The sequence below is a fragment of the Bos mutus genome, chromosome 8, assembly GCF_027580195.1.
Source record: "Bos mutus isolate GX-2022 chromosome 8, NWIPB_WYAK_1.1, whole genome shotgun sequence".
Taxonomy (NCBI): domain Eukaryota; kingdom Metazoa; phylum Chordata; class Mammalia; order Artiodactyla; family Bovidae; genus Bos; species Bos mutus.
Genome location: NC_091624.1, coordinates 51,726,859 through 51,751,154, shown reverse-complemented (window position 1 = coordinate 51,751,154; position 24,296 = coordinate 51,726,859). Strand labels below are relative to the sequence as shown.

The 24,296-nt window shown below is 37.7% G+C and overlaps 1 protein-coding gene across 16 annotated transcripts in view; it reads right to left on the bottom strand.

Moving 5' to 3' along the window:
* RNF38 (ring finger protein 38) overlaps positions 1–24,296 on the bottom strand; it is a 118,764-nt gene that overhangs the window by 13,734 nt on the left and 80,734 nt on the right. For all 16 annotated transcript variants that reach the window (XM_070375640.1, XM_070375641.1, XM_070375642.1 and 13 more), the window contains 4 exons: positions 17,955–18,148; positions 6,935–7,148; positions 2,209–2,376; positions 817–987 (listed from right to left, as the gene is read on the bottom strand). In XM_070375640.1, the coding sequence (XP_070231741.1) occupies positions 817–987; positions 2,209–2,376; positions 6,935–7,148; positions 17,955–18,148 (747 nt within the window). The remainder of the gene's footprint in view (positions 1–816; positions 988–2,208; positions 2,377–6,934; positions 7,149–17,954; positions 18,149–24,296) is intronic.

Genomic DNA, 24,296 nt, shown 5'->3' with positions numbered 1-24,296 from the left:
CTGTCATAATTGGCTTCTAATTTTCAGGAAAGCAGCCAGGTAAGCTCGTATCTCACCTCTTCCTGAGACTAAGCATGGTGTATAAATCCTAAGTAAAGCATGGTCAGGCTCTGTTAGGGTAAACCATCAAGCTCCATTCACAAGACCATTTCCACTCAAAGCATTTCCATATGTTCTTTCCCTTATTCTCCTTTAATCACGGTTCAGATGTTCAACTTGGCCTGTCTAGAAAACAATGGGGCCTTCTTCCTGTGTGTTTTCCCGCACTGATCCCTCCAGCCCCTGGAAATATTATGCCTCTCAGCTATATTCCAGCTCCAGGACAGAGTGAACTATGCTAACAGAGTATCCCATCTACTTTTCATCAGAACACAGCATAAAACCACCCTTTGGAAAAAAACAATTGAGGTTCAAAGGATTACTTACTTGCCTAAATGAATATAAATATTATTCTAACAAGTATAAACATTTTTATAATATTTTCATTTTCCCATTTTAGAAACGTATGAAAGGAAAAACTAGAACTGTGTTTTTTTTTTTCCAGATTCAATTTCCAAAGGATTGCAGATACAAAAGAATAAATTTGATTAGACAAGTTTCATATAAAATAACTAGAAAAACTTAATAAACCAAGTAACTGTAGGTACAATTATTGCTTATATATATTTCTATGTGTGGGGGTTCTTAGTTCTTTTAAGAACCAGGAAAGTGTCATAGTTACAATTTTTAAATGATAACAACTTAAACATCTACTAAATTAATCTGTCTTTTACGTCTAAACATTCTGTAAAAGTTAAAGACAGAAGAGATACCTACCGATCGTGACTGCTGTGTTTGGAAAGGGACAAACTGGCTTGGAGGTGGCAAATGAGGAGGATGATGGGGAGAAAGATGCGGAGGATGTAAAATAAACGGATCACTGGAAATAAGGGGTGGAAATGCAGCATACGGTACTGGTAAGTGCTGAACAGAACATGCTTGAAGCATCTGTAAGAGAAATCATTTTTTGTAGAGAGTATCAGAATATATTAATTAAAAAAAAAACTATACAATCAGATTGAAATGTTACTCCCAGAATCATAAAAATGTCTTAATAACCTATAGTAACAATGAGATACTTATGCATTTTTGCATTTATTAGTACAATAAATTGTAACTAGTAATTATTCTGGATTTTACATAGCTCTTATAAATCAGTCAAAACACCTATCTTTTACTTAAGCTTTTGTAATACCTATGAAAATGAAGGGAAAGTGCCACAGAGAAGGAATCTCTTCCCACTTGGCTTAAAATGTAGCAGACATTACTACTTTCCAAGAAGCTGTCCTTTTCAATCTTGTAATTTTTTTTATTTCTAAGAGCCCAATTCACAACTAAATGCTTTATGATCTCTCAATATTTTAGTTTGCTAATTTAGCACATTGGTTCTATAATCTATTAATGAGAAACCATGCATGGGTAAATTAATCTGTTAAATTGGTGTTAGTACTTGTATGTATGTGTTTGTTTTAATCTCAAATTCAGACAGGATTATTAGGATTTTAATAAGATTTAGCAAAGTGCTTTACTTTGAAGACTTTATTGACCTTAGACAAGTCATTTAAATTCTCTGGTTTTCAGCAACCTATTTTTCAAATAAGGGGGCTGAACTAGGGGCTGGTAAAGGACAAAGTATAAGAGGCAAAGGAGTATGAACTCCTGTTTTCGCATGCTAATTGCTTCTATGATATTAAGCACACCATTTTCAATTTCATCATTTAGAAAATGAGGGTACTATTTTCATCACAGGCTTCCTATAGTATGGAATAAGTGTCTAAGCAACTCAAAGTGCCTATTAAAAACCCAGCAAGTGTTGAGACTATTAATGTTGATCACCAAATTCTCTGAGACTTAATTACTAATCAGTTCAATATCCTAAGTTAAAACCTGAAGGACAATCTTTATTAAGGTTTAATTATAAACAGTGCAGACATGTGAAGGAACATGCTTTGACCTTCAAAGAATGTTAAAATATGTGTAATTTAATTAACGTAAAAACATATGAAGTTTTAAAGCTAATTCTACTTTACTGTTACTGTATAAGTGCAACTGAGATTTCTGTTGCAATAAAACTGCATTTTTTTACTTGAAAGTGAAAAGCTCCAAGTCTCTTGTGTTTTGTTTATATAACATATTTCGCCACTCTATAGAAGTACTGCACAGACTTACTGGAGGAGGCACACTACAGACAGGGAGGTGCTGTCCACTGAAAACCACAGAGCATCCTGGGACCTGTTGTGTACTGCAAGCAGGGATGTGCTGGCCTGTGCAGAGGGGAATCCCATGTGGTGCCACTGTTGTTACTGTGTAAGAAACAGGGACGGTGCCCTGATGGAGCTATTAGAAAAGAAACAGAACAGAAAGATGTGAGTGTGAGTTTGGATAAACTTTTAACAGTTTGGATAAAACATCAATTATTAAAAATTAAAATCTGGGCATTTATTGATTCTATTCTTAGCTGCAAAGATTGTTCACAATGTACTTCTGCAACAGTTTCAACCAAAATATTCTTGTTACTGTAGAGAAAAGCTGTTTCAAGAGCAATATTGATATCCATTGAACTGGGCCTGACTCTTCACTCAAAAAAACTTGTAAAGTCCAGGAGATAATGAACTGCTATATTAACTCTTCAAGCCTGCTCTACAGAGCAGAAAACTTTTCTAAGGAGGAAATCTAAAAAAAAGAAACATGTCTGCTAATAACCTGCTCACATTCAACAGGAGGGAAAAAACCATTTGTTTAATCCAACTAGTGAAACGGAGAAGGCAATGGCACCCCACTCCAGTACTCTTGCCTGGAAAATCTCATGGATGGAGGAGCCCAGTAGGCTGCAGTCCATGGGGTCGCTAAGAATTGGACACGACTGAGCGACTTCACTTTCACTTTTCACTTTCATGCATTGGAGAAGGAAATGGCAACCCACTCCAGTGTTCTTGCCTGGAGCATCCCAAGGACGGGGGAGTTTGTTGGGCTGCCGGTCTATGGGGTCGCAAAGAGTCAGACACAACTGAAGCGACTTAGCAGTAGCAGCAGCAGTGAAACGTTAAGTAGCATTTTTAAAAAAATAAATAATTCCCTTCTCTCCTGGTCAGTTTTATTCCCATCCTATCTATCTGGAAGCAAATGACATTTAAAAATATGTCCTCCTGTATCATTCTCCATGAGCATATAAACATATGCATGAACTATTGTCATGCTTGTTTTTGTTCTTAACAGAAATATTACCCTGCAACTTACTTTTTCCAATTAATATTGTAGATATCTCTTTAAAGAAATTAAAGCCAACTCATTCTTTTTGACACTAACAAGATATTTCAAATACAGTCATCACTTTAACACAATCCTATCATTCATATACTAAAGGACTTTAAGTTGTATCACCTTTTACCAATACAAATAACAGCCATAAAAACATCACTGAACATATATCCTTACACATTAGTTTCATTTATTTCACAGGGATTACTGGGTAAAGGGGTGAATGTATTTTAAACTTTAGCAAAAGTCTGGATGGATTAAATCACAATCCCAATGGTAGTAACAAGACTCTCAGCACCTCCACTCAAGGCAGATGTACAATATTTGCATAATAAGCATGCTTGCTTGTTATATACAAATACTACAATGGGGGAAGGGGGAAAAACCAGTATCTACCGGATTTACTTTAAATTTATATTTCTCAGATTAGAGAGGTTGAACATCTTTTAATATGCTTATTAATCATCTAGATTTCCTTTTATGTAAATAATCTATATCCTGTGTTCACTGCCCACTTTCTGTAAGGCTGTCCATTCATATTAACTTATAGTTTGGCTTTTTACTTAGAGATACATGTAATATTTTCTCAGTCTATGATTTCTCTTTTGATAAATCTTTTATTTAATGGTAAATCAACATTCCCCTTTCCTCTAAACTGAATTACCTCTTTCTATTCAGTAACTTCCCAAACATACCTAGATCTATTTTGTGCCAAATTTGTGTTGTCTCAATTATAGTCTCTTACTAGAAAAGTCAGTATCTAGTAAGACAAGTTCTTCTCATTATCAGACTTTCTTCTCATTTTATTTTTGGGCCATTTTTTATACATTTATTCTTATGTAAATAACCTCAAATAATTTTATTCAGTTTCAGAATCCACTGGAATCCTAATTTATATTAACTGTACTAAATGTTATTTTACAAAGAACAATTTTATATTCAGTCTTTTTGTCATGTCACTACATGATCACTACTATAGTACTATACCTCCAAGAAATTAGGTTTCTTCATAAATACTACTTACTGAATTTATTACTCAAAATTCTTTTGTAAGTTTGGAGGCTTTGTTATATTGCTGATAGGTTATTTTTGTCTATTTCCATACCAAATTTCTTAATTATTCTGGCAAAAATGCCTTCACACAGCTTTATAATTAGTCCTAATAATTAGAAGAGCTACTCTGCCCAACTTGCTCTACTTCAGAATTATACACCAAAAGTTCTCTTAATTGGCTTAAAACACATTGTTGGGTCCCACACCTGATAAATCTAGTGTATAGTTTTGAGAATCTGCATTTTTAATAAATGTCCAGGTGCTGCTGCTGCTGATTAGCTAATTCAAGACATACTTTGAGAACCACCTGGCCTCAGAGACCCGAGACCAAAGTGTCAGTTGGCCAGCTATTTCACTGAGGGCCAGAAAATTAAGTACTTTAAGTTTGTGGGCCATCCTGGTCCCTGCACAAAGCACCCACAAATGACAGATGAGCACACAAGCTTAGCTGTATTCCAACAGAACTCTACGAAAAACAGCCAGCAGTAGTTTGCTTTTCCCTGCTCTAGATAATCCCTGGTCCTTTAAAATGCTGTAGAAATCGCAGAATCAGTTTCTCAAGTTACACCAAAAACTTACGGGAAATTTACTTGGAATACACTAATTCTATGTATGTGAGTTCTGAAAGCAGACAGTTTTTACAGGTTTGGATCTTTCAAGCCAAGTATCTATTTAGACAGTTTTGTAATCAAAAAGGACTTGAACATCTTTTGTTAAGACCCTTAACTTCCTTCATGTTATTCTGATTTCAGTTGTACTTTCTTCTTTGCATATTCAATATGGAGAATTTCAAACATGCTCAATGTATTTTTTTTTTTTTTAATTATGCTGACTAGTATAAAGAAACACAACTGATTTGCTGTATTGTTGCTTTAATAATCTGGGATTTTCTACCTGTATGATTATCTCATCTGCAATTACTTATGACGCTATTTGCTCTTTTCTTATTCTTACCCTCTATCATCAGTCCTGGCCTGTTGTTGTTTAGTCAGGTCTGATTCTTTCACAACCCCATGGACTGTAGCCTGCCAGGCTCCTCTGTCCATGGGATTTCCCAGGCAAGAATACTGGAATGGGTTGCCATTCCCTTTCTCTAGGGCATCTTCCTGACCCAGGGATCGAACCCACGTCTTCTGCATTGCAGGTGGATTCTTTACCACCTGGGAAGCCCCCAGTTCTGGCTTAGATTCCAGGATACTGAATAGATGCAGTGATAGTCATCACCCTGGCTTAGTCCAGCTATCAGCAAGAAAGCACTCTTTAAGTTTTACCATTAATTATGTTGCTTGAAATGTTATGTGAACTCAGTGTGGATCTATTTCTATTGGTTTTCATTTACAGTCTTTCTTTCCTCATGTATTTGGTTAACTTTGTTTCCTGCTTACTGTCCTTGAAAATTTAGTTGAGGAAATTCTCTGAAAACTAGAATGAAGATTTCATCCTCCAAAGAGAATATGCATGTTTTCTAGGCCCCTGCAGTCCCAAATACTTTGAGTAACTTCACAGTTGATGTGAATTTGACTGCAAATTACATTTGGTGCCAGTTACTTTTATTCTGCTGAAGCTGAAGCTCCAACACTTTGGCCACCTGATGTGAAGACCCGACCCACTGGAAAAGACTGAAGGCAGGAGGAGAAGGAGAAGGAGGTAACAGAGGATGAGATGGTTGGATGGCATCATCAATTCAATGGACATGAAACTGAGCAAACTCTGGGAGTGGTTATCCTCAATCGGGGGAATGCTCTCAATAACCCTCACTGACAGCTCCAGAAAATAAAACTCCCCTTTTCCATTTTAAGATATTTTATTGGATATGATGGCAAAATTTTATATCTTTGCATCTATCAACAAAATAAAACATTTTCCCTTTATACTGAAGATTTCCTAGTGTTGAATTTATCCTGCACCATCAGGATAGACTATTTTACTATAACACTATCGTTTATTATTTAAACATCTGCATCTGTACTCAAGAGGGAAAGTAGTTGAAAGGTTTTGTTTGCTGTACTGTCTATGAGGTTTTATTATTAAGGAGCTTCACATAATATACTTGGAAAATTTCTATCTGTGGCTATGATTTTTGGTCTGGCAAACCCTCTTCTCAGCTAGTTCCTCAGTTCCTGGCAGGAACAAAGCGAAAGAAAGCTCGGTACTTGTCGTCTCAGTGGAGACCTAGGAAAACTTGAAAGCAAAGCTGCACCCAACTGTCTTGCCTACTGAATTACTCTAGAAGAAACTGGAAGGAAGCAGAAAACAGGAGTATATCCTCAAACCACCAGCTGACTGACTGGCGTTGTTATTAAATTCTCTATCAGTCATTTGAAATCAACTATTACAATGAAGTCATTCTGAGCTTTTATAACCCTGATCTAAATTTTTTAAAGTTCAACTTTCTTTTAAGGAAGCTGTGTAGAATTTAAATTTTAATCTTCAATGAAGAACGATGAACTTATCTCAAATAGATTCATTTTAGGTAAAACTATTTCCTTTTAGGTAAAAGTAATCTACAACAAAAAACAATCAAACTAAATACACTGCTACCAACTTTAAGCATCTGTATTTCCTGGATATTCTGTTACTATACCTGATCATGTATGTCAACCATTACTGCATTCTGCTGGGGTGGATGAGCAGCAGGGTGTAACAGACGGGGAGATACATTCGGAGGGTGGAAGGCTCGAGGTTCTTCTATTGCTTGCTGCTGTGCATAAGGGAGATGGTGATAATTTTCATCTTGACTAATGGAATTAAGTCGAGACTGACGATCCCTTCTTCCTCTCTGACGCCTGACAGGAGGACTGTAATATAGTAAAAATGTCAGAGGTCGTTATAATGTTTACTGCTGTGATCCATCAGGATTGTGTACTGTCTCTCTTTGTAATCCATTAGCAGTATAAGCTAAATAGGCTTGAGTATTAAAGAACTGCTGTGGTTCATCATCAGCTCTAAACACAAAATAGAATGCATGTTTTTTAAAAAAATAACAGAAGAAAACAAAATCGATAATTGATTCTGAGAGTATTTAGAAATCAATAGCCAATCATTGTCATTTTGGGGGTGGGGGTTTAATTGTATAAAATTGCCCTTTTTATAGACAAATATCTAGAAGTTCTTATGATTTAACCTACTATTTTGTCCCTTTTATTTTATAAACATTAACAACAAATTTTAATCTGCATATATCTTGGCAGTAATCCTATTATGCCTAACGGGCATTTTATATTTGTTTACTGGCTAAGGCATATAGAAAAGACATAGTTCCCACATGCCCAAAATGACAATTTTAAAAAATGAGTAATAACTAAAAAACATTTAATCTATTTACAATTGCAAATAACTGAGTAACAATAAATACTGAGAATGAAAATGACTGTGAGATAGTGTCAGCATAAATACTCTAGCGATACACAGAATTTTTAGGTAGAATTTGGCTACAGTGTCAGACTTTATTTTTTTGGGCTCCAAAATCACTGTAGATAGTGACTGCAGCCATGAAATTAAAAGATGCTTACTCCTTGGAAGGAAAGTTATGACCAACCTAGACAGCATATTCAAAAGCAGAGACATTACTTTGCCAACAAAGGTCAGTCTAGTCAAGGCTATGGTTTTTCCAGTGGTTTTTCTGTGAAGAAAGCTGAGCTCCGAAGAATTGATACTTTTGAACTGTGGTGTTGGAGAAGACTCTTTAGAGTCCTTTGGACTGCAAGGAGATCCAACCAGTCCATCCTAAAGGAGATCAGTCCTGGGTGTTCACTGGAAGGACTGATGCTGAAGCTGAAACTCCAATACTTTGGCCACCTCATGTGAAGAGCTGACTCACTGGAAAAGACCCCGATGCTGGGAGGGATTAGTGGCAGGAGAAGGGGACGACAGAGGATGAGATGGCTGGATGGCATCACAGACTCGATGGACATGAGTTTGTGTGAACTCTGGGAGTTGGTGATGGACAGCGAGGCCTGGCGTGCTGCAATTCATGGGGTCACAGAGAGTCGGACACGGCTGAGCGACAGAACTGGCTACTGAAAGAAACCACTTTTACTCTCTATGCACTTGTCATCTACATAGTTAAACACAAATAACAGTTGTTATCATAAGTAGACTTCTATTTTCCACATCCCTTAATTCCACAATTCAGCTCCACTGCTTTTTACAAGGGCTCAGCATGGGTAACAATTCGAACAGCAGGCCTCAATAAAAATGTACTCCATTTCAGGCACAAGAGGCGAAACAGCCCCTTTCTAGACACAGCTGCACATAGCCATCTCAGCAGTCTTTACTGAGGACAGGTCACCTTTCCCTTAATTGTTGCATTCTGCACCTCTAAATCTGTTTCTTCTTTCTCTCAATTGCCCAATCTTAAAAAGAACAAGGGACTTTCTTTTGTAATATTAATTTCTCCACAGTGCTCTTAATACTAACCCTCAAGGTTAATGCTCCATTCATTGCTTCCTCTATGTTCAGCATAACTTTTTGCATTTCTGCTTCAAAACCGACAAACTATATTTCATTGATTTTCAGGTGCCATCTACCTTAGAACTTACTTTAATGTTTTGAGATACTTTTCATATAGTCTTTGCATAACCCTTACCCAGCTTTCCCTCATGTTAATATCTTCCATTAGAAAAAAAAATTATCAAAATTAAGAAATGAACCTTGGTATCATACTATTAATTAAACAACAGAATGTATTTAGATTTCACCCAGTTTTTCTAACAATGTTCCCTCACTGTTTCAGAATCCAATACAGGATCCCATTATTGCAGAGTGGTCATGCTTCTTTAGTCTTCTCCAATCCATGAAAGCTCAGTCTTCCATGACCTTGATAGCTCTGAAGACATACTCTGCAGAATGTCCTTTTAACCCAGGTTTGTCTGATGTTTTTTCATGACTTGCATGGCATTACGTATTACTGGAAAGGCTATCACAGGGTTGATAGGCCCTTTTCAGTGCACTGTATAAAGGGCCCCACGACACTGATATGCATCACTCATGCTTACGTATGTATTACCAATCACTTGGCTAAACAGGTTTCTGCCAAGACCCTATTTTCTTACTGTCCATGGGGTTCTCCAGGAAAGAATACTGGAGTTGGTTGCCAGAAGAAATATCAACAACCTTAGATATGCAGATGATACCACTCTAATAGCAAAAAGTGAAAAGGAACTGAAAAGCCTCTTGATGAAGGTAAAAGAGGAGAGTGAAATGGCTGGCTTGAAACTCAACAATAAAAAAACTAAGATCATTGCATTCAGTCCCATCACTTCATGGCAAACAAACAGAAGGGGAAAATGGAAGCAGTGATAGATTTTATTTTCTTGGGGAGATACTCTGAATCATGCAAATATTCTGCTTTTGCTAAAAGTTTGCCAATAACTTTAGATTGCATGAATGGATCTTCAGCAATCACTCTATTCTGATATTCTAATGGTGATTTTCTACTCCCTTCATTTCTTCCATATATATCAACTGCAATTCTATAAAGAAGAGTTGCTCCTTCTCTCTCACTTAGTTATATATGAGTAGGGGCTAACGGATATTTATTTTATTCTTTAGGTGATAATCCACAGTCATTTTATTTTGTTGTTCAAATTATTTTAACTCTGTTCAATGGGAGCATTTTGGCTCCTGTGACCTTCTCCTGTTGTCTTTATCATTTTGAGCACTTCCTTAATATATGGACCACAATATGCCCTAGGCTCATCTAGTATTTTCCCTACACCGACTCTGGAATTAACCAGTTCTCCAAAAGAGACTCCAAAGAGTCCTGGTTCCTTAAACTGTAGAATGGTATTTAAAAGCTAAGTGTGCTGACTGCTACACAGTTTCTAGCCTAAGAGAAAAGAACAAGAAAATTTATCTATGTATATGCACATATCTGTATCTGTACAACTATTTTAAAGGACCGTTTAATATATCACTAAAAAGGAGAAAGCTGCCAATTAGACTATGCTACAGGCTTCCCTGGTGGCTCAGCTGGTAAAGAATTTCCCTGCAATGTGGGAGACGGGTTCAGTCCTTGAGTCAAGAAGATCCCCTGGAGAAGGGAATGGCAACCCACTCCAGTATTCTTGCCTGGAGAATTCCACGGACAGAGGAGCCTGGCAGGCCACCATCCATGGGGTTGAAAAGAGTCGGACACGACTGAGCGACTAACACTTCACTTCATACCATCAATATAGATATTATGATGTGAAAAAATGTGCACTTTAAAATCAAAACACACGCCCAGATCATCTCCCGAAAAACTCTCATTCTATTCAAAAACTTTAAGGGCCCCTTTTATTATCCCTTTTATTATTTGATTCCATTGTTGCTTCTTGCTCTTACTTCCCTACTCAAACATAATTTCAGAAACTCAAAACTCACACAAATTAAGACACAAGTCCTCGTGCTGAAATGTAAATTCCTCGACAATTTTGGTCCCTATCTTTCCTGAATTTCCTCTTATTAAACGTTATGTATATGACTTTGTGGTAGAACATTTAGAAACCATAATTATTTGAAAATCTAGAAATAAGAAACAGTGATAAAAGATGGACAAATATTTCTCAGTTGACTTTTATATCAGTGATAGATACTACTTTATCACTTTGTTTTAGACATATCATTTGTAAACAGCACAAGGCTATTCCCTCCTGGCTCACTTACGTACCCTTGCTGGATTGAGTTTTCTAGACTACATGCTGTTTATCTGTTTCATTGTGTGGAAGCTATATACACCAGTTTTATTCTTCCAGTGACTACACTTATATTTTTAAATACATACTTACATTTTTAAAAAAATATCTGGATTGCACATTTTTACTTCTCTCTGCTCTGTCCCTATTTTATGTTCAGATTTTTTTTTTTTTAATTTCAATCTTTTTTTAAAGAGACTTTTATTCAGACTTAGCAAACCAAATCATATTAAATCGTCCTTTCTGCATTTATTCTTCTACTTCCTAGATAGAATAGTTTTAATAATTCTTTCAAAAAGGTTTTCTGTTTTAATCAGAAGTATAGTTGCCCTACAATATTATATGTTAGAAATATACAACATAGTGACTCACAATTTTAAAAGGCTACATTCCCTTCACAATCATTATAAAATATTGGCTATGTTGCCCATGTTGTACAATATATTCTTGTAGCTTATTTTATACTGAATAGTTTGTACCTCTTAATCCCCTACTCCTGCACTGGAATTCCTGCATTCTTCACTTTTTTTCCCCTCTCCCTATTGGTTAACCATTAGCTTGTTTTATCTGTGAGTCTGTATTTTTGCTATACTCACTAGTTTGTTGTACTTTTTAGATTTCACATATAAGTGATACCATACAGTATTTGTCTTTCTCTTGACTTATTTCACTTAGCATAATGCCAAGTCCATCCATTCTGCTGCAAATGGTAGAACTTCAGTCTTTTTATGGCTGAGTAGTATTCTACTACGTATTCTTTATCCATCATCTGTTGTTAGACACTTAGGCTGTTTCCATACCTCGGCAATTGTAAACAGTGCTACTATGAACATCAAGGTGCATATCTTTCTGAATTATTTTTCTTTTTTAAAAATATGTACCCAGGAGTGGAACTAGTGGATCATATGGTAGTTCTATTTTTAGTTTCGTTGAGAAACATCTATACTATTTTCCACAGTGGGTGCACAAATTTACATTCCCAACAACAGTGTGCAAGTGTTCTCTTTCTTCCACAGCCTTGCTCACATTTACTTTTCATGTTCTTTTTGATAATAGCTGTTCTAACAGGGGTGAGGTGATATCTCACTGTGGTTTTAATTTGCATTAACCTGATGATTAGTGACACTGAGTATCTTTCCAGGTGCCTGTTGGCCATCACATTTCCTCTCTGGAAAAATGTCTATTCAGGTCTTCTGCCTATTTTTAAAATCAAATTGTTTTTCTGTTATGAGCTGTTTACATATATATGTATGACAGTTAACTCCTTATCAGTTCTATTATTTGCATATACCTTTTCCCATTCAGTATGTTGTCTTTTCATTTTGTTGATGATTTCCTCTGCTGTGCAAAAACTTTTAAAGTTCGATTAAGTCTCAATTCAGAGAAGGCAATGGCACCCAACTCCAGTACTCTTGCCTGGAAAATCCCATGGATGGAGGAGCCTGGTAGGCTCCAATCCATGGGGTTGCGAAGAGTCGGACACGACTGAGCGACTTCCCTTTCACTTTTCACTTTCCTGCATTGGAGAAGGAAATGGCAACCCACTCCAGTACTCTTGCCTGGAAAATCCCATAGACGGAGGAGCCTGGTGGGCTGCAGTCCATGGGGTTGCGAAGAGTCGGACATGACTGAGCGACTTCACTTTCACTTTTCACTTTCATGCATTGGAGAAGGAAATGGCAACCCACTCCAGTGTTCTTGCCTGGAGAATCCCAGGGACAGGGGAGCCTGGTGGGCTGCTGTCTATGGCGTCGCACAGAGTCGGACATGACTGAAGCGACTTAGCAGCAGCAGCAGCAAGTCTCGATTGCTTATTTTTGCTTTTATTTTCTTTGCTTTAGCAACCAGGTCCAAAAAATTACTGTTGCAATTTATGTCAAAGAGTTTGCCATGTTTTCCTCTAGGAGTTTTATAGTTATCTGGTCTTACTTTTAAGTCTTTAATCCATATTGAGTTTATTTCTTTATATGGTGTTTGGGAATGTTCTAATTTCATTTTTTCCCATGTACCTGTCCAATTTTTTCAATATCACTGAAGAGGCTCTCCACTGTATATTCTTGTCTTTGTCATAGATTGAACATTGTAGGTGGGTTTATTTCTGGGTTTTCTATCCTGCTCCAGTTATCTGTGTTTCTCTTTTTATGCCAGTACCATGCTTTTTTGATGCTTATAGCTTTGCAATATAGTCTGAAAGTTAGGGAGCAATTGATTCTTCCAGCTCTGTTGTTTCTTCTCAAGATTTTTTTTGGCTATTTAGGTATTTTGTGTTTGCATAGAAATTTTAAAATTATTTGTTCTAGTTCTATGAAAAATGTCATTGGTATTTCGATAGAGATTGCACTGAATCTGTGGAGAAGGCAATGGCAACCCACTCCAGTACTCTTGCCTGGAAAATCCCATGGACGGAGGGGCCTAGTGGCCTGCCGTCACACAGAGTCAGACACAACTGAAGCGACTTAGCAGCAGCAGCAGCATAGTGTTTATTTTTAAAAATCCACGTATAAATGGATCCATGCAGTTCAAATCCGTATTGTTCAAAGGTCAACTGTATACTGTAATAAAATTTATGTGAATGTGGTCTCTCTTGCTACCTTTCTATAAGGTTTTCTACCTCCTTAGGTAGGTTCATTCTTAAGATATTTTATTGTTTTTGATGCAATGGTAAGTTAGATTATTTCCTTAATTTCTCTTTCTGATAGTTTGTTGCTCATGTGTAGAAATGCAACAGATTTCAGTATATTAATTCTGTATCCTGCAAGTTTACTGAATTCATTGATGAGCTGTAGCAGTTTTCTGGTGGCATCTTTAGGATTTTCTATGTATAGTATTATATCACCTGCAAACAGTGATAAGTTTTATTTCTTCCTTTCCAATTTAGATTTTCATTTCTTTTTTCCATCTAACTGCTTTGGGTAGGATGTCCAAAATCATACTAAATAAAAGTGGCAAGAGTGGACATTTTTGTCTTATGCCTGATCTTGGAGGGAAGGTTTTCGGCTTTTCATTGTTGAGTATGACATTAGCTGTGGATTTGTCACATATGACCTTTATTATGTTGAGGTATGTTCCCTCTATGCCTACCTTCTGAAAAGTTTTAAAATCATAAATGGTGTCAAATTTTATCAAAAGCTGTCTCTATATCTACTGAGGTGATTATATGGTTTTTATTCTTCCATTTGCTAATGTAGTATATCAGACTAAATTGCAAATATTGAAAAATCCTTGCAACCCTGGGATAAATCCCTCTTGATCAAAGTGTAAGATTCAGGGAAGATCTCTTATTGCTCAACTTTCTTTCTCTCTGAATGTTTATGCACATTCTTGAATTTCACCAAGATCTTGCTCAACACCCATTCTTTAATTCTTGAAAATGATTTTTATACTATTTCTATAAAAACTGTTCCCTTCTATTATTTCCGTCTGGAAATATGATTAGATGTATTTAGAACTGATGACTGTCGATATATTTAAATTTCTTTCCCACACTTTCCATTTTTCCCTTTTCACATTACATTCTGGGAAAGCTCTTTACTTGATCTTCCAGGGACCAAGATGCTTTTTCTGCCTGTTCATTAATTTTACCAACCAAGATTTCCAGTTGATTTTTAGGGATACAATCTCTTGTACTTCTCTCATGTTACACTTTTTCGAAAATTATTCTTGTTTCTTAACTGTTTTATTAGTTATTTTATTAAGTGTTACTTCAAGTTCTTTCTTTGAGTTTCAGAGACTTTCTTTCACTTTGTTGGCTTTCTTCAAATGTTTGGTAACTTCCCAGTGTGCTCATCTTTGTATCTGAAATTGTATCAGATTGTTGCTGAATACTGCATCTGCTTATAAACCCTACTTCTGGCAGAAAAACTGGCAGTTAAACTTATAGCTAGCCTGTAAGTACTAAGGAGACGGAAAGGGCAACCCACTCCAATATTCTTGCCTGGAGAATCCTATGGACGGAGGAGCCTGGTGGCCTGCTGTCCATAGGGTTGCACAGAGTCGGACACGACTGAAGCGACTTAGCATGCATGCATATATTGGAGAAGGAAATGGTAACCCACTCCAGTGTTCTTGCCTGGAGAACCCCAGGGACGGAGGAGCCTGGTGGGCTGCCAGCTATGGGGTCATACAGAGTCAGACACGACTGATGCAACTTAGCAGCAGCAGCGTAAGTATAGTACTAAAGTGAGAAGGAAGTAACAAATAACACACAATGCTGGGGATAACAAATTTGTAGCTTGTTTTCTAGGTAAGTGCTCCCTATCTCTCCTTTGTGTTTGACAAACAGGGAGATTGATGCTTCTTTTCAACCTGAAAACTAGTTTCTGCCATCCAGCAACAGACACTGTCATGCCCTTTCTGGTCCAGAACACATTTTATGACCTACAGTTGTACTCCTAGGCTTTTATCTTAATGAAATGCTTGCACATGCACACTAGGAGTTGTCTACACAAAGGGTCCTAATAGAACTCTTTTTATTACCCAAACTGGGCATAACTATTATCCAACAGTAGGTGGGTACATAAATTACAGTACATTAATTCAATGGAAGATTATATCACAATAAATGAACTACTGCTACCCACATTAAAAAAGACTGCTTAATAAACAAAAAATACACTTACGTCAATTTAACAAAATGCAAAATTGTGTTTTTAGAATGTATTTACAGGTATTAAAAACATGTACCAAGGGAGTTAGAACAAATCACAGGAAAGGGTTGAACAAATCACAGGAAAGGATTTTGATGTTATATTTTAACCTAAATGTAGGGCACACTTGTGTGTTATCCTTTTTAAATGTACACTTGTTTTACAAGTTCTCCTGAACGTATGGCATAGTTCACCATAAAACAATAGGAAATATCACAGCAGGTACTCAGACGTTATTTCCTTATGTAGTTATATTTAACAGCTATGAAATATTTTACCTGGTTGGCATAACATTATTTTACTTAAACATTCCCATATAATTGGGTAATAATGCACCAGATAATGTGAAAGTTTAATGGTCTCAACAGAATATACCTCAGGAACAGGTTTATCTTGTCTGATTTGGAACAACGAATGATGGGTTTTAACATCCCTTCAGTATTAAGCTACCTGTCTGTTAGTCACTCAGTTGTGTCCGACTCTTTCAAGCCCATTGACTATAGCCCGTCAGACTCCTCTGTCCATGGAATTCTCCAAGCAAGAATACTGAAACGGGTAGCTATTCTCTACTCTAAGAGATCTTCACAATTCAGGGATCAAACCCCGGTCTCCTACATTACAGGCTTATTCTTCACCATCTGAGCCAAAATTAAGTGCCCTAAGGCTGCCCTAACAACATATCACAGACTGGCTTAAACAATAGAAATTTATTTTCTCAAGTTCGAGAGACTTAATGTCCAAGATCAAGGTGCCAGCATGCTCGATTTCTGGTGAAAGCTCTCTCCCTGGAGTCTTGTAAGGACACTAATCCTCTTGGATCAGGGACCTGTCCTGATGATTTCATTTAGCCTTAATTACTTCCTTAGAGGCCCCATCTCCAAATTCATCCACACTGTGGGTTAAGGCATCAGCCTATAGATACTCAGGAAACATATTCAGTTCGTTAACACCTTACTACTCCGAGATCATCAGTACTTCTTAGATTATCAACATCCTGGAAAGATAAACAGTTGTCTCACTTCAAGGATGTTCTATTTCCTTGGAAGAGGAAAGGTATGACCTCAGGCCACTACTAAACAGGAAGCAGCTCAGGAAACATATTCCCTGGAGAAGAAAAAACAAGAGCCAAGTCCCACATAGAAGAGAAGACTGAAAGCTGAACTAAACTTCAGTCACTCCTCATATCACAGGGTCCTCAATTTGAAAAGAAACTTAATGAAACTACAGCTGCCTTAGAGAATACAGAAGGAATATTTGTGGAGAGAGGTTATTCATTTGTAAGAATGGAATGGATAATAATGGAGTGAAGAAGAGACTGATCATTTCTAAGACTTCCATATTTCCACTGTTGTTGCTGTTCAGTTGCTCAAGTCGTGTCTGACTTTTTGCAACCCCATGGACTGCAGCACACCAGGCTTCCCTATCCTTCAACATCTCCTGGAACTTGCTCAAACTGTTGTCCATTGAGTCTGTGATAGCATCCAACCATCTTATTCTCTGTTGTCCCCTTCTCCTCCTGCTCAATCTTTCCCAGCATCAGCGTCTTTTCCAATGAGTTGGCTCTTTGCATCATGTGGTCAAAGTATCAGAGCTTCAGCTTCAGCATCAGTCCTTCCAATGAATATTCAGGACTCTTCTCCTTTAGGATTGACTGGTTTGATCTCCTTGTTGTCCAAGGGCCTCTCCTTAGTATTCTCCAGCACCACAGTTCAAAAGCATCAATTCTTCGGTGCTCAGCCTTCTTTATGGTCCAACTCTCACATCCATACATGACTACTGGAAAAACCATAGCTTTGACTATACAGACTTGTTGGCAAAATAATAATGTCTCTGCTTTTTAATACACTGTCTAGGTTTGTCATAGCTTTTCTTGCAAGGAGCAAGCATCTTTTAATTTCATGGCTGCAGTCATCATCTACAGGGATTTTGGAGTACCGTTGTAAATTATAAAATGCATTTTTCGGTAATATGGATTGAAGGTCAGCCCACAAAAAGTCTTAAACCTTGAGGTAGCTGAATTCATATATAAAGGTATGGATTGATTTTAAGTAAATCACTTTAGCCTCTTATTATACAATTTCTACATCTGTCAATCCCAAGCTAAATGAATTCTCATGATATTGTTTGGTAGTCCAAACAACTTGTAATGTTGTTTGTGTGTGAGTGTACAGAGACAAAGGTGTTGATATATTTATAAAATGCTTACAGAAAAAATGCTTTTGGATGTTTAAAAATACTCTACCAATGACCAAAAATTTAATAAGCAATAGAACCAACTAACCTTCTTCTGTTGCGTGCAGGTGTGTTGCATCGTTCCCCTGAGAAGTGATGTTGGCTTGGTCGAACTGAAGGGGGCTGCCTATTTGATGTCATCTCCCATGGTCGCATTGGTGGTGAGGGAGCTGGTGATGCTGATGTATAATCGAAGACTGAATGAGAGAGGCGCTGTCTCTTGGGACTTGGACTATCTTCACTCTGCCAATGCAACAAAATCAATCAACAGAATAAGAGTTTTAAAGGATTTTTGCATTACTATTTACACGCATAGATGTTTAAGTAGTTTACCTCCAAGTGTAAAGGGGGGAAAAGATACACTATTAACTTGAATTAAATATCCGTTTAAAAGATGTGAGGGGTGGGGTAGGAAAGAAAGATCAAATGAAAAATTAACTCTTTATTTGAATTCATCATGAAACTAATCAGGTAACAACATACATACATGATAGGGTAATAAACAATTTGGAAGGAAATGGCAACCCACTCCAGTATTCTTGCCTGGAGAATCCCATGGATGGAGGAGCCTGGTGGGCTACAGTCCACGGGGTCGCAAAGAGTCTGACACGACTGAGAGACTTCACTCACTATTGTACTTGACTGAGCATCCCAGGTGGCTCAGTGGTAAAGAAGCCACCTGCCAATGCAGGAGATGCAGGTTCGTTTCCTGGGTTGAGAAGATCCCCTGGGTCTAGAAGATCCTCTGGAGAAGGAGATGGCAACTCACCCCAGTATTCTTGCCTGGGAAATCTCATGGACAGAGGAACCTGGTGAGCTACAGTCCATGGGGTCGCAAAAGAGTTGGACAGAACCTAGTAACTAAACAACAACAAATGGTACCTGACCACCGCTATGAAACTCCAATTTTAACTGAAATTCTACTATGCCTTCCCATCAGTTACTAGTTACTCTTTTAGGCATTAATTTGCAGCTGAGAGATCCATTTAAGAGAGGGTATAATTTAAGTAGGCCTGTGATTTGATTCTAAATCACACTTGTCTACCTCCTTATTCCCATTGTTTAAGGTGATTACATTTACTCTTTAAAGCGATTATGTGGACAAAGTAAGATTTACTTAAAACATTAAAAAACAGTCAATCGATTTATTTCATCAGTTCTTAACTAAAATATCATAAAAGGATATCTTGGGGAAAGACATTTCAGGTAGATCATGGGAGTGATGGATAATTCAAAACTTATACCTGTCAATGTTGAAACAGTCTCAAGCTTTCTTGCTTACTAGCTACAAAATTGGTATGGATAACTTAATTGAATTATTAACTCTCCAGGATTCCTCACACAACTCAATCTTCCAATTGAGTCTCACCAAAACTGTCAAAATTGTAAGTTAACAAAGTCTGATGAGGGCCATGTGTTTTCTAATAAGAGCCTCTTCTGTCTCCAGTCTACTCCTGAAAATTCTATTTGGGTATCAGAGCACTTTGGGGCAGGGAACTGTGTGCCCTGAGGATGTGGGATCTTAGTTCCCTGACCAGGGATCAAAACCACACCCCCTGCATTGGAGGTGAAGGGGTTTAACCACTGGATCACCAGAGAAGTCCCTAGAGCACTTCTGATTGGCACCTGCTGCTAGAACAAAAACCATGTTAATATTAGCTAAAGAATACACGAGGCTACATACTACAACATTAGATTTTAAGATATAAAGCATATAAAACAATTCATTAAACTGACAGGAATGAAGCAAACTACTTTGGATCATTCTAAATTATTTAGCTGAGGTATTCACAAAATCATGCCATGTCCAATCTATATTAAGGAATACTATAATTCAAATTTGTCATTATAACAAAAATAGGAAGTAGTTTTCAGAACCATATACAAGTTTCTTGTAATTTTCCTCACCACACTAACCTTATTTCTTCCTATAGTTAAGTGAAAGTCGCTCAGTCATGTCCGACTCTTTGCGACCCCATGGCCTATATGGAATTCTCCAGGCCAAATACTGGGTCGGTAGCCTTTCCCTTCTCCAGAGGATCTTCCCAACTCAGGGATAGAACCCAGGTCTCCCGCATTGCAGGCAGACTCTTTACCAGCTGAGACACAAGGGAGCCCAAGAATACTGGAGTGGGTAGCCTATACCTTCTCCAGAGGATCTTCCCAACCCAGGAATCGAACCGGGGTCTCCTGCGTTGCAGGTGGATTCTTTACCAACTGAGCTATCAGGGAAACCCTATACTTAATGGTGCTATTAAAAATATACTTGTTTTAACCCCTGATTTTAGTATCAGTTATGTTTTGATAATCCTAAAAAAAAGTGAAAAATAACCGTTGAAATTTAGATATTCTGATTAAAACAAAACGACAGAGCAACTAAGACTTCACAAACTCAAACATGAACTGCACAGGTTAGAAGTGATGGCCAAATTTCGTAAAACAGACTTCATTAACGTTGACTTTTTAAGGTACAAAATACTAGTGATGTATCATCACTGGCTTTCATATGTATAAAAGGTGAAAGTCTCAGTTGTTCAGTTGTATTCAACTCTTTGCAACCCCATGGACCGTAGCCCCTGGGCTCCTCTATCCATGGACTTCTCCAGGCAAGAATACTGGAGTAGGTGGCCATTCCCTTCTCAAGGGGATCTTCCCAACCCAGGGATTGAACCTGGGTCTTCTGCACTGCAGGCAGATTCTTTACTATCTGATCCCTCCTATGTATAGCCTGTACCTCAAAGCTTAGCGTGAACTAAGACATGGAACTCTGAATTCTAAAAATCCACTGCCCAAATGGAGGAGAATGTTGTTGTTTGGTTGTGTTCGACTCTTTGTGACCTATGGACTGTTGCGTGTCAGGCTTCCCTATCCTTCACCATATCCCAGAACTTGCTCAAATTCATGTCCATTGAGTCGGTGATGCCATCTAACATCTCATCTTCTGTTATCCCCTTCTGCTCCTGCCTTCAATCTTTCCCAGCATCAGGGTTTTTCTAACAAGTTGGCTCTTTGCATCAGGTGGCCAAAGTACTGGAGTTTTAGCTTCCGCCAGCAGTCCTTCCAATGAATATTCAGGATTGATTTCCTTTAGGATTGACTGGTTTGATCTCCTTGTTCTCCAAGGGACTCCCAAGAGCCTTCTTCAACACCACAGTTCAGTTCAGTTGTTCAGTCGTGTCCAACTCTTTGCGACCCCATGGACTACAGCACACCAGGCCTCCCTGCCCATCACCAACTCCCAGAGTCCACCCAAACTCATGTCCATTGCATCAGTGATGCCATCCAACCATCTCATCCTCTGTGGTTCCCTCTCCCGCCTTCAATCTTTCCCAGCATCAGGGTCTTTTCAAATGAGTCAGCTCTTCCCATCAGGTGGCCAAAGTATTGGAGTTTCAGCTTCAGCATCAGTCCTTCCAATGAATATTCAGGACTGATATCCTTTAGGATGGACTGGTTGGATCTCCTTGCAGTCCAAGGAACTTCTCCAAAACCACAGTTCAAAAGCATCAATTCTTCAGCGCTCAGCTTTCTTTATAGTCCAACTCTCACATCCATATGTGACTACTGGAAAAACCATAGCTTTGACTAGACGGACCTTTGTTGGCAAAGTAATACCTCTGCTTTTTGATATGCTGTCTAGTTAGCATATCAGCAGTCGAGGTTAGTCATAGCTTTGCTTCCAAGGAGCAAAGTGTCTTTTAATTTCATGGCTGCAGTCACCATCTACGGTGATTTTGGAGCTCATGACAACAAAGTCTCTCACTGTTTTCATTGTTTCCCTATGTATTTACCATGAAGCGATGGGACTGGATGCCATGATCTTAGTTTTTTGAATGTTGAGTTTTAAGCCAGCCTTTTCACTCTCCTCTTTCACCTCCACCAAGAAGCTCTCTAGTTCCTCTTTGCTTTCTGCCCTAAGGGTGGTGTCATCTGCTTATCTGAGGTTATTGATACTGAGGAGAATACTACAGATTCACAAAAATAACCTTAAAAAACTTAGGCTATCATATTTTCAGTGATGTTCAAGTTGTGCGTTAGCATATTCTTATTTTACAACAAAGCTATTACTTTTACGAATGGAAATGACTGAGAAAATTTCCCATCCCTTCTCTTTCTGTTGTAAAAGGTTCTCAGTGTGAAAGAGACAAAGACTAGGAAATAACGTGGAAGTGAGCTCATTCACTATGGCAATAAGCCTTACTTTTTCAGTCAAAGTAACAGGAAACCACAAATTGATATCTAGGGACAGGGATTAAAGAGTTTATTACATGCAATGTTGTTTCATATTCCTTATCAATTTGAGTACTCTTTCAAACTCTAACTCAGTATTTAGCATCTAATAAAATGCGTAAAGGATTACATCTATCTAACCCCAAATCTCCATAACCAAACATTCTTATTAGAAGTGAAAAAACCCCATAAGAAAGTATTGCAGGGTTTTAAAAAAAAGCAAATCAGAAATTGTTAAATGCTGAATGCCATGGGGGAAAAAATACACAAAAACACATGTGCATATGTACATATATAAACACACATAAAATATAAATATATATTTATATATCTCAATCAGGAAGTTTTGGAAGATAATGGAAACCTTCAGCAAAGCAGAACCAGGTTCCAAGTTCCAGATTTAAAATGGTGATTGAAATGTGCCTCTGACTTCAGCAACCACTAGTGAGCCCTGAGGACTTCCTTCTCAAAGGAACAAGGGGGCAACTAGAATCAAGAGGTAAAATCTCCAGAAACCTGGTCCTCTCTCCATCTGGTCCTTAATCGGGACCACCATTCATCTCAGACTCACAAGTAAGTAAGTACAGTGTGATTTATGAGTTTCCAACCCTCTTTTAAACTTCCAGACTTTCTCTATTTGCCTTACATCTTGGACCAAAGACTAAATTTCTCATTCCACATGTGGTGCTAGTGGTAAAGAACCCACCTGCCAATGCTTGAAGACTCAAGAGATGCGGGTTAGATCCCTGGGTAGGGAAGATCCCTGGGAGAAGGGGCATGGCAACCCATTCCAGTATTCTTGCCTAGAGAATCCCATGGACAGATAAGACTGGTGGACTACTGTCCACAGGGTCACAAAAAGTCAGACAAAACTGAAGCGACTTAGCATGCAAGCATGCAGAAAAAACACTCACTGAATTCTATTAATTAAAAATAAAAGACATGACAAGAACCATCATTTAAAAGTCTATAAACAATAAATGCTGAAGAGGTTGTGGAGAAAGGGGAACCCTCTTGCACCATGGGTGGGAATGTAAGTTGATACAGCCACTATGGAGTATATAGTATGGAGGTTCCTTAAAAAACTAAGAGACGTGAAAGCAATTAGAAAACTGAAACACTCACTCTACATAAAGCAACTAATAAAGAATAAACACAAAGACAATTGCCTTTTTGTAAATAATAAGCAGGGGGAAAGCTGGAAATTAATAACTTTATATTTGAACCACACAATATAATTTACAAAATGATCTCTACATATTCTCTCACTTAATTCTCCACAAACCCAAGCCTTGACTTAAACTATATTCAAATTTATGTAAAATATGTTTCTATTAGTGAAGATGTACCACAGACAATTCCGTGAAATACTGCCTTTGAACTACACAAGGTATACAAAGTCCTGTCTGACATAATTCACACAGGACTTTATAATTTTCTAAGTAGTACAGCTTTGATAGTTCTCAGCTCAACATGTTTCAGAACAAAATCCAATTTCATAACCACTCTAAAAGTACATCCTCCTGGAATGTTATTTTACTTAAAGATATGGGGGAGGGGGAGGCTTTCACTGTTCTGTTTTCAAAAGTTACTGCAGCAGACATTAAAAAAAAAAAAAAAAAAATCAGGACTTTGCTTTTGATATGGCCCAGGTTTGTGGGTTTTTTTTAATAAAAGGCCAAAGAACAGAATGACTGTAAGTGCAATGAGTGCTTACAAAGGGACTCTAGTGGTATAACTAATGCAGTCCCACCATAATGAAGAGGATAAAATACTGTGTGAAAATATTAAAGTACTGCATCATTGGCCATAACTACTAGGCCAGCAGTGGCTTCCTGAGTTTAGGGAGGCCTGTGTGGCTAACTTCTGAATAATTATTAACAACCTAAGTCCTAGATTTTTCTTAATTTTTAATTACACAAAACACCACTGGTTCACAAACTGATTTATCTTGATGCTGTACATGTACTGTGTTCAAATGCTGTATTTACTTCCATAGAAGCTAAAAACAAGGATAAATAAAATAATCTGAAGCATAAATATGAAACCAACAAAAACAGAAAAGGTATTAAGAACAACCTGAAATCAAGGGATCTCTCTGAATTATCCACATGGAGTTGTGCAGACAACTGAAGCTCAAATAAAAATGTTAATTCAGGAG